We start from the raw sequence: 11,340 nt of genomic DNA, 5'->3' as shown, positions 1-11,340 counted from the left end.
TTTTTTAAACTAAATATTCCATCATTGGTGACATCACAAGATCATTTTAAATCTGAATAAATTATAATTCTTGGGTAATGCCCATGTATGCCAATTATCAAGGTTTAGCCGTCAGTCTAACTATTTTTGTATTTTTTGATCGCAGATCAGGAAATACAATGCTGACATTTAACCTCAGGCACAGTTTTTCCGACAAACCAGTAACAACAAGTAGTTCTCAAAACAGCTTAAAACTAGCGATGTAAAAGAAAGAAATATTTTTCATTTTGTTACAAGTATCCATCAAATAACCACGCATTCAAAGTTTAAAAGTAGCTTTGGCTAATAGAATTGTCAATAAATGCACAACAAAAAATTACGCAGATGAATATGATTTTTATCAATGAAAATGGCTCGGCTATTTCTATAAAGCTTCAGATTATTGTGATTGGAATTAAACGCCCCTAAATGAACATTTGTTATTTAGATTTTCTGAAATATAAAGTAAGGATGTTGACTCTAGGACAGGGACGAATTTAGGGTAGTCGACGATCCATAATCAATTTCTACCGTAAGTTAAGCACTGATATTTAAATCCACGTAAAAAAGATGCTATTTTTAGCGCTGTCGATTACCAAGACTTATAAATCTGACTGTCGAGTAGTGAAATATATACGTCATGTCGGACTGTTTGGGCAAGAAGATTTTCGCCAAGACATTAACATCAGCGTTAAACAACAGGTTTACCTAGAAATTAATACGAATTACAAACCATAAATTGAAATTCTATATTTAGAATAATGTGGTTTTATTCAGTCTTATTATATATAACATCACTGTGGCCGAAGGGTTACACGCTGGCTTACAATGTGAGACGTATGGAGTTCAAATCTCAGTTGTGGCAACTATTTTTTTTCATAGCGATTTTATAACAATTAGCCAGGGTATGCAAGGAGAAAGTGTGGCTGTCATAAAAAAGTAAACATAAATGATTTAATTCATGATGCAAGTAGAAACTCTTGTCATGCAAAATTTGGTATATGTCAAACTCACTGTTATAGCAAAAATGAATTATAGTATTTCAAAATAAAATTATACAGGAAAATACATACAGATATATAGTATGATTTAGATTGCAAAGATCAGAAAATACCATAGAGCTTGCTGCCATTGATTCAAAAGAAGTAGCAGCCTCACACACCAGTACCTCATTTACATCAAAATAGGGAGTCTTATCAATACGAATGTTGTATATTATAAATAATCCATTGACCATTCTTATCCTTGTTATTATTGTTATATGATTTACATTGATATTTTGCTAATTCTTTTTTCACAACTATTACATTCTTTTCAGACTTTTGAAGATGCTGTGGAGAATGTACAGATGTAAGTTTCTTTAAAATACTTTAAAATAATATGTATACATAAAAAACTGTTCTAAAATAACGGTACTAATCCAGTTCCTAATGACTGTGTCAACACTAAAATTATATTCTAAAAATAAAAAAATTGTTAAATGTTACCTTAAATTAGAACATACTGGTAGGGACTTGCTGCCTTGTCTGTTACAAGTTCTGTCATTAAATTTTAACTTTTGAGTATGCTTTTGAATTTTTTGTGTGAATTATATTAATATCTTATTGAATGTTTTAGCACAAAACCTGAAGACCTTAATTCCTGTATACAAGACTGTCATGTTGCTCTGAAGTTGTTTCTTAATAATAGATTCACAGAAGCAAAGAATAGAATGGAACCTTGGTATAAAATTTGTGTACTTTGATTTGTTGAAAGTTTTTTACCTGAGTAAAATTCAAATTGATATAAGTGACTAAATCTGTATCTATAGTATTATGATTTTATGTACTTACATTTACTATATAATATAGTAACTATAAAAAAATCAAATGTTTAATGGAAATGGCCTTGGCGACATGATTTGTTTGATGTGTTAGATATGCTATAATCAGTTAAGAACAATGATACATGGCTGGATCAAAAAAGTATGGTCATCTCTCAGCGGCCAAAGGTGTCTGGTAAATGTGTACCAGAATCATGATTGTGAAAGTAATTTCCACTAAATTACTGGGGAACCATTTGACCCATACCTTCCAAATTTCATAAAATGATGTGTCACCACCCTCATTGAGTAAAAGACATTTATTGTTTTGGGCACTGATGCATGGAGGTCAAGGTCACAATGACGTTGAATCTGAAAATGCTTTAACATTCACTTTTAATATTTAGTGTGGAGGTTGGTCATGACAATTGTTTTTGAGGCCTATCTGTCAATGGTCAAGGTCACTGTTATGTTGACCACTTACAATGTAGTTGTTCAAATTGTACACATAGGGTAAAAATTGGTCACTCCCTAGGGGTTATTAATGCTACACAGACTTACATTGGGAAAAACTTTTTAAAAAGATACAGCTATACTTTGCTATTGCATTTTAAGCCAATAAGAGCCATCAGCAGTCCCTTTGTATATTATGCTATTGGTATTTGTCATAAGTTAAGTTGTTCTGAAAACTTTCAAAGACGTTTTGGCCCAATGGTTTCAAAAGATTTTAGTTTTCATAATAAAGAAAATAATAGTAATGATGACATGTATCATGTTATTTATATGTAATTAGTAATTATTATGTAATTTATATGTTATTTTCAGCATTGACTGGAGTATGTACCATGCCTTGGGATATGGGACCATTATGTATATACAGGCTGTGATGACATTTGATATGGTAATTAATGTATAACTTTATTTATAATTACACCCGCACAAAACATGGTTACATATATATAGGAATCAGATTGTTCAATATCTTTGAAATCAGAACTGGAATTAATTTGTAACTCAAAATGCGTATGTTTGTAAAACTACCATGTTTCCAATTTTGACAAATTTTGCCTCGATTTTTATAAAAAGACTATTTTTCCGTAATTAGTGTCTTGGGTATTACTAAAAGATTAATAGAAGTATCAATTTTGAATTTGATAGGTGGATAAATCTCATTGAGAAGGAGTGCAGGGTCCCGAGCTATAACTTTCTTTACCAAGTTTTGATGTTATTTCCCTTTGTCTTCATACCTTGTTATTGCTAGTGGTTCAAAAATAATGGATGGTATCAATGTTAAATTTCAAAAATGCATAGATTTCATTATGAAAAAGTGCATTTCCTAAGAGCTAGTCTATAACTCTTTTTTGCATATCTTGGGAGTTTTTGCCCATTTTAATATTTGTCTAGAGTTTAACCTTTTAAGTCAATATGATGGATCAACATGAAACTTCATAATATCACACTGAGAGAGCAGCTTGTGGGGTTTCTTTTTGTGCCAGGATAATCACAGACCTAGTTTTAAAAAAACCTGTCACACCAGGGCAGTATTCTCACGACATCCAAGAAAAACATTAGAATTCCAAGTTGAGTGCTGTACAATTTATATTTAAACTGATTAAAATTTATGTTTCACAAATCTGCAGACAAAACGCCCCATCTTTCAATGTAAATATTCTACAATTTTTGTTAATATGCTACAAAATATGAAAACATAGAAAGAGTTAGACAACTATTTATATTTGTTTTACAGAATGATATAGAGGCAGCAATTCAAGCCATAAAGAAATCTCTGGTTGTCTGTAACAAACAAAGACGAAAGATCTCAATATTTGGCTCATTCAGCCGCGAGGCCAGCAAGAGCAACTACACAGAATTATCTGATGGTAAGATTTTGCTGTATGGTTTATGTAATACAAACATGTTTTACATTGTTCTTTATTCTGTATATATAAGTTTGTAACAAAATTGAATTGGGACTCCGCAAAAGATATCAAAATTGCAGGAAGTTACATGTGGTTGTTTTCAATGCAAATAATGGACTAGAAAATTTGTCTTGTCTGGTCTCATTTAAAGAATCTCACTCTGTAGCAGTACAACACATGGCATTATTGATAGACTGTTATTCATGTGTGATTATTGGCCGTAGAATAGAGAAGGAGTTTATTAATTAAATAGGTCTTTGTTAAACAATAGCCAAATATTATTAATGATAACAGGAGAGGCAATTAAACATATTCTTACACAGAAAAAGTACTGCGAGGCAAAAAAATCTGCTAATAGAGACAACTGATAAAAAAAAGCAGACATTGTTTCTAATATTTATTTACAGTTGAGACGGTCATTAATGACTACAGTACGCTCACCGCGGGTTTTGCTTTTTCCGCGATACCACCGCGGACGATTTTTTTTTATCGCGGACAAACGCGGGGGTTCGTCCGCGATGAGAAGCCTAATTTCCCCGCGATCCCCGGTGTTCAGTTGTTTCCACCGCGGACAAAATTCTGACGACCGTTCTTCATTTATCGATAAAATCAGTCACCCGTTTCCCGCGGGGGAACGCCATGGTCAGTTGGTCAGTATAAATTAACCTCCAAAAATAATAGAAGTTTCATTATTTTTAACGTCATCTTTTTACACAATGACTTGAAAAATTGACCACAATTGTCTCCTTAAATGTTATTATACGTTAAATTATTTGAACGGAATTTGAAATAAAAATAAATACAGCTGTACCTGTTTTTGTTGTTGTTTTTGATATTTTTGTTATAAACGTCCACAAAACTATTCGTCCACATACCAATATTTTTACAACTGAAATCGTCATTTATAACTGTCATCTTTACTTGTTCATTCCTTGTGGTTCTATAAGTATTATTGCTGTTAAACTATATGGGAGCCATAAATATGATACTTAGTAAAAAAAGGACATTTGTGCTGATTTCTCAATGATGACTGACGCTACAGTACATGTCCTGTAAGAGGTCCATGAGTGTGAATACAAGTTTAACAAAATTCTGCAAAAAATATCTATAAAAAAATAAAAAAGAACAAGCAAACAAACTACTAAAACAAAAATGAAAATAAACTTCAACAGTTGATACAAACTTCAAAACATATACATTACGTTCACACCTGTAATTAGATAAATCAAGAATATCATTTAATGTATATTTCGGTGAAATATACGCTTTCTTTTAATGTTTCAAATAAAATATAAGACTTTATGATCAACATGTAAATAAACAGAAACAGTAAAACGCATCTAACAATTGAAAGAGACGTCCTGGAATATTGCCTGAATAAAATTGTTGAGGGTCACGTTTTCAAAGTTTTTAAATAAGAAACAAAAGCTGGCATATAAATTGTTGTAGTATCTTTTTCATAAATGTCATATGCCGAATTTTTCATTATTTGACTTCAAGTTTCTCACTACCATGAAGTTGCGACGACAATGATTTATCTTGATGTCGGAGACATATTATACATTACCCAACATGAACAAGAAAAACACTGCATTTGTACATGTACTTTTATTACAACAAAAAAGAAAGAAAACAAACACATTTTACATATAGTTACATGTATATGTACAGTACATGTTACAGTACATGTACGTACATACATATATACTGATGTTTAAATACAGTTATTAATTTTTAAAATTTAAGGTTTCCACCGCGTTGACCGGTGTTTGACCGCCGCGTTCCTCCGCAATTTACCACTGTGTTCCGCGGGGGAAACGGTTTCAGCCGCCGATTAATGTCCGCGGTGGTGAAAATTTTCTGTCCGCGGGGTCACGCGGACAATATCTGAGCAAATTTTCGTCCGCGGTAAACCTCATCCGCGGGGTCACGCGGGTTTTGAAAAAGCCGCGCTGAGCGTACTGTACCTAAGGGACTTTACTGACTTCTTTTATAGTTTATACTAATTTATTTTAGTTTGATTGTGTGTTGGAAGCTATAAGCTTATTGAAACACTCTCAAATCTGTTCCTGGAACCAACCAGTGTTATACTATGAGTGTAAAGTTTCTTGCTCACGGATATAATGGCTTGCCCACGACAGGGTTTGAACCCATGTCACTAAGACATGGCCAGCAATCCTTACATTGCTAGTATGACACGTCTCAGCCACACCGCTGCTTGGCTTCTTTTGTCTGGACCTACAGAATTGTCATGCCTATTTGTGTATTGTTTCAGAAAAAATTTATGCAGAACTGTCATGCCTATTTGTGTATTGTTTCAGACGAAATTCTTGCAGAACTGTCATGCCTATTTGTGTATTATTTCAGAAGCAATTTATGCAGAACTGTCATGCCTAATTTATGCAGAACTGTCATGCCTATTTGTGTATTGTTTCAGAGGAAATTTATGCAGAACTGTCATGCCTATTTGTCTATTGTTTCAGAAGAAATTTATGCAGAACTGTCATGCCTATTTGTGTATTGTTTCAGAAGAAATTTATGCAGAACTGTCATGCCTGTTTGTGTATTATTTCAGAGGAAATTCATGCAGAACTGTGTTATGCTGAATGCTTGTTGATCAGAGCTCTACTTACATTTGTACAAGATGAAAACCTCATCAGTTTTGTCAAAGGTGGTCTAAAAATACGTGAATGTTACAAAGTTTACAAGTAAGTGTTAAGACTGCTAATAACAATGTTTACCCAGACATTAAGTACAAATAGTTCTAGCATACAGGGTTCACAAATCTCCTTTTTGTGCGCCTTGAAAAAGGCAAATATAGGGGTTACTTTTGTTGACATCAGTGGCGTCCCCTTAGGCCAGTCCAGAGCATTACTCAGTCACTTTAAGTCGTATTGACTCTAAACTTGGTATGCTTACCTTTTTTCAATGTCTTAAAGACAGAGTGAAGTGTGCAAGAATCATTACTCTGTACTTTATGATTTTTTAGTTACCTTTTGTTAATTTTCATACATTTTTTTGTCCATGCCAATTCTCCTACACCTTTAAAAACTATTGACTTGAAACTCAATAGAATGATGGATCTCATTGAGATGAAGTGCAGTGCACAAGGACTTGTTCTTTGCACTACATGATTTTTGAGTTATTGCCCTTTGTTAATTTTCATATTTAATAGGCTTGTCCAGTGAGTTTTTGCCCTTTGTTAATTTTCATACTTTATTTTTGTCCTGGCCATTTCTTCTAAACTATAAAAGCTATGGACTTGAAACCACATAGGATGCTAGTTCTCATTGAGAAAAAGTGCAGTGCACAAGAATTTGTACTATGCATTTCATGACTTTTGAGTTATTGCCCTTGGTCACTATAAGTTTAATTGACTCCAAATTTGGTATGCAAGCTTTTCTTATTGACCTGAAGTGCAGTGCACATTTCATCTGTCAGTGAAAAACTTTTCCATGGTATTTTTATTTTAGGTTATATAACAGCTTTATTAATCCTGACATAACTTGTTACAATCAGTTCAAATGCCTCTTAAGTCAAAGGTACATGTACATTGCAAGAGCAGTCTTTATAAATAATCTATATTTAACAAGAAAATGCCTAACTGACAGCTATTATACTGTTGACAAGGCAACACATCTGACTTGTGGAGTTCAGTTATTATATTAGGTTATACTGTATAAACATAACAACCATTTATAAAGGCCATATAACCTGCCAAAAAACTTTATAACAAATAATATTAACAGTTCATCCTCCATTGATTGTGCAAATAGAGGAAAATTATTGTAGGATTGAATTACAAGTAATTTCAATTTGAACATTATCATTTCAGAGATTGTGCCAAACTTTTAGCAAACAGAAAGTTCGAGTCAGAGAATCAAAAGAAGCATTTTGAAAGTGGAGTTAAAATGGGGGTCGGCTCATTTAATCTTGTAAGAAAAAATTATTCTCTATGATTGAAAAGATAAAAATTCTGTTTTATTTCAAACCTGACTTGCAACAATCCTAACATTTTTATTGTGTTGGAAAAAATAAAGAAAAATTTAAAGAAAAGGTATTATAAATACTATGCATATTATATAAAAGAAGAAAAAGACATCCAACATTTTTTCCAATCAAAAATTGTATTATTTTAACATTTATATTTCTTATACGTTGATATCATAGAATTTGGCTATCTTATTAAGATGATACATGTACAAAGAAATCACTGCTGTCCTACTCATCCCTGGTGTCAGCATCATTGTTAGCATCATTGCACTTAAGTTTAGTACAGTTTTTAAAAACTGTACTGTTACCCTGCCAAGTAGAACTTTTAAGGACTTTTTTTTTTTTTTTTTTTTTTTTCTTTCAACAATTGAATCGTATAAAAGCAGTTTGTCTTACTGACAACTCTTGCTTTGATTTTTTTAAATTTTCCCTCTCTATGTGAAAGAGAGGGATATGTTGGTGGTATAAATCACCTTTAGTGAAACATTTATTAATACTGTGTAATTTCACCAAAATATCTGTTGATGCTTTGAGGATTTTTAAAAAAATAATTATTGACTTTGTTACTAATCAGAGTATAAGTAAGCAAAAAGACGAAATGTTGTAACTTTTTCAGATGATATCATTGTTACCAGGGAAGATACTAAAGTTGTTAGAATTTGTTGGATTCTCAGGAAATAAGGTAAATATTTAACTTTCTGAACATTAATTTGACTTGTCCTTTTTCACCACATGCATTTACATAGATTTATATAGTAAATAAGTCTTAAAGATATGAGCATATGGCATCACCTTGTGATCATCTTATATAAATCTGGTCCTCTGTTCAAAAATGGCACCTCGCATGGAGTCACTCAGATCATAAAGACTTATATTGGAAAACACATTTTAAACTTCCCAGTTATGCTTAAAGCTTAGATATTTGGCTTGTAGCATTGCCTTTTGAAACCTCTACAAAGTTATATAATTTATGTTATACATGTATAATTTATATACCTCAGGTAAATTATGGCCCCATCATAGGAGTCACCTCATGTATATAGACATACAAAGTAAACTTAAATGTTTCTCCTCATTTACAAAGTTACATAAATCATACCCCACTCTGGCAGTCACTTTAAAATGACTTGTGTAGTGAAAATATCTTTAAAAACTCCTTGAAACTGCAATGAAGTTTTCATGCTATGGCCTTGAAACAGATATATGTAGAATTGTGTGTGGAATAATCTTTGTCATTGGATGCTTTTAAACTTAAGCCAATGATCTGATTGTGTGTTTTTAAGCTATGACCCTCAAATTTGGATGCCAGTAGTATGAAATTGAACTTTGACCCTGCATTATCTTACCTATGCCCAGTTATCTGCTCTTGTGAACTTCAGTCTTCAGCTTTTGGAAAACAAGCACACTTTGGTTGAAATCTCAACACATTTCTAGTTACATGTTTTTTTTTTGCTACCGATTATTCCCCTTTGCACCTATCCAATTCAATTTATTTATTTTGATTTTCAAATAATCTATTATTCCCCTTGGGACAGTAATGTCCCCCCACCCTAGTTGTTACTGTTTCCATAGACTTGCATTGTAAACATATTCAAAACATCATCTACTCATAAACTTCATTGACCCTGAGATGACCTTAATTATGCCCTGTGACCTTGACATTGTGCAAATCATCACCTAGCATTAATATTCTCAGGTATTTGATTGATGATTAATATTGTTTTTATTTCAGCAACTAGGTTTACAAGAGTTGGAACATGGCAGTGAACAATTCTTCAGTCTTCGAGGACCACTCTGTTCAATAATACTTATAGCATATCATACTGTAGTAAGTTATGTTTTAGGTAAGTTTGATTATACCAGCATATGTTTGTTTAATCTGTATTTTTTTAGATGATCAGTTCTATGGCTAAGTGAAATACTGGTCTTAGGTACTTTCTGTAATGTGGCTGTTATGAAATATTTGTATGTAAATATGCCAGTGTGACAGCAAATGAAGTGGGTCATACATGTAAGTGTCAGCTCAACACATTTCTAGTTACATCGATTTTTTTGCTACAGATTATTCCCCTTTTCACCTATCCAATTCAATTTATTATACCCCGCACAACAAAGTTGTAAGGGGGGTATACTGGAATCAGCTTGTCCAACCGTCGGGCTTCCGTCCGTTTTTTCTTGTCCGCCCAATAAGTTAAGATTCCTTTGACCCACAGTCTTCATATTTGGCATGGAGGTTAGTCATGATGAGTAGATGACCCCTATTGATTTTGAGGTCACCAGGTAAAAGGTCAAGGTCACAGGGGCCTTGACTTCAAAAAGCTTGTCCGCCCAATAACTTAAGATTCCTTGGACCCACAGTCTTCATATTTTGCATGGAGGTTAGTCATGATTAGTAGATGACCCCTATTGATTTTGAGGTCACCGGGTCAAAGGTCAAGGTCACAGGGACTTTGACTTTAAAAAGTTTGTCCGCCCAATAAATTAAGAAACCTTTGATCCACAGTCTTCATATTTGGCATGGAGGTTAGTCATGATTAGTAGATAACCCCTATTGATTCTAAGTTGACTGGGTCAAAGGTCAAGGTCACAGGGGCCTTGACTATAAAAAGCTTGTCTGCCCAATAACTTAAGATTCTTTTGACCCACAGTCTTCATATTTGGCATGGAGGTTAGTCATGATTAGTAGATGACCCCTTTTGATTTTGAGGTCACTGGGTCAAAGGTCAAGGTCACAGGGGCCTTGATTTCAAATAGTTTGTCGGCCCAATAACTTAAGAAACCTTTGACCCACAGTCTTTATATTTGGCATGGAGGTTAGTCATGATAAGTAGATAACCCTTTTTTTTTTTTTTATTACACTGGGTCAAAGGTCAAGGTCACAGGGGCCTTGACTAAAAAAGTTTGTCCGCTCAATAACTTAAGATTCCTTTGACCCACAGTCTTCATATTTGGCATGGAGGTTCAAAGATCAAGGTCACATGGACTTTGACTTCAAAAAGATTGTCCACCCATTAACTTAATATTCCTTTGACCCACAGTCTTCATTTTTGGCATGGAGGTTGATCATGACTATAAAATGACCCCTATTGATTTTGAGGGTCACTGGGTCAAAGGTCGACTAAAAAAAGCTTTTCCCCTCAATTGCTTAAGAATGCCTGTCCGCAGTTTATTGATTTTGACATTTTCACATTTGAAGCATGTAGAATACATAGCACTGGCTTAGTAACCTCAGATTTGGCAGGGACATTGTCCTTGAGCTCTAAATGGCCACTGTTGATTCTGACAAAGTGGTATGCGGGGGTATTCACGCCATGACAGTGGCAGTTCTAGTTTATTTTTATTTTCAAATAATCTATTTATTATTCCCCTTGGGACAGTAATGTCCCCCCACCCTAGTTGTTACTGTGCATTGTAAACATATTCAAAAAATCATCTACTCATAAACTACATTGCCCAGAGCATAGATATTTGGCATGTAGCATCACAATGTGGTCCTTTACCAAGTTACATAGATCTTGACTCTAGGGTCCGAATTTGCCCCTCCCCGGGGATGTTTCATTTTTATTTAGACTTATATAGGAAACACATCTAAGTCTACAAGTGTGAAAC

The 11,340-nt window shown here is 33.6% G+C and overlaps 1 protein-coding gene across 1 annotated transcript in view; it reads left to right on the top strand.

The window, feature by feature from the left end:
* Positions 1-1,336: 1,336 nt before the first annotated feature.
* LOC132739500 (tetratricopeptide repeat protein 39B-like) overlaps positions 1,337-11,340 on the top strand; it is a gene marked incomplete at its 5' end in the record, with an annotated part of 29,252 nt that continues 19,248 nt past the window's right edge. Inside the window, 8 exon segments of the mRNA XM_060727215.1 lie at positions 1,337-1,368; positions 1,636-1,740; positions 2,645-2,720; positions 3,567-3,699; positions 6,314-6,446; positions 7,574-7,673; positions 8,348-8,413; positions 9,464-9,575. Of these exon segments, the coding sequence (XP_060583198.1) occupies positions 1,337-1,368; positions 1,636-1,740; positions 2,645-2,720; positions 3,567-3,699; positions 6,314-6,446; positions 7,574-7,673; positions 8,348-8,413; positions 9,464-9,575 (757 nt within the window).

This window comes from Ruditapes philippinarum, unplaced genomic scaffold, assembly GCF_026571515.1.
Source record: "Ruditapes philippinarum isolate M1 unplaced genomic scaffold, ASM2657151v2 ctg3000_1_1_1_1, whole genome shotgun sequence".
NCBI classification, from domain to species: domain Eukaryota; kingdom Metazoa; phylum Mollusca; class Bivalvia; order Venerida; family Veneridae; genus Ruditapes; species Ruditapes philippinarum.
The sequence above is the reverse complement of the archived record's forward strand: the minus strand, read 5'-3'. Positions and strand labels throughout refer to the sequence as shown.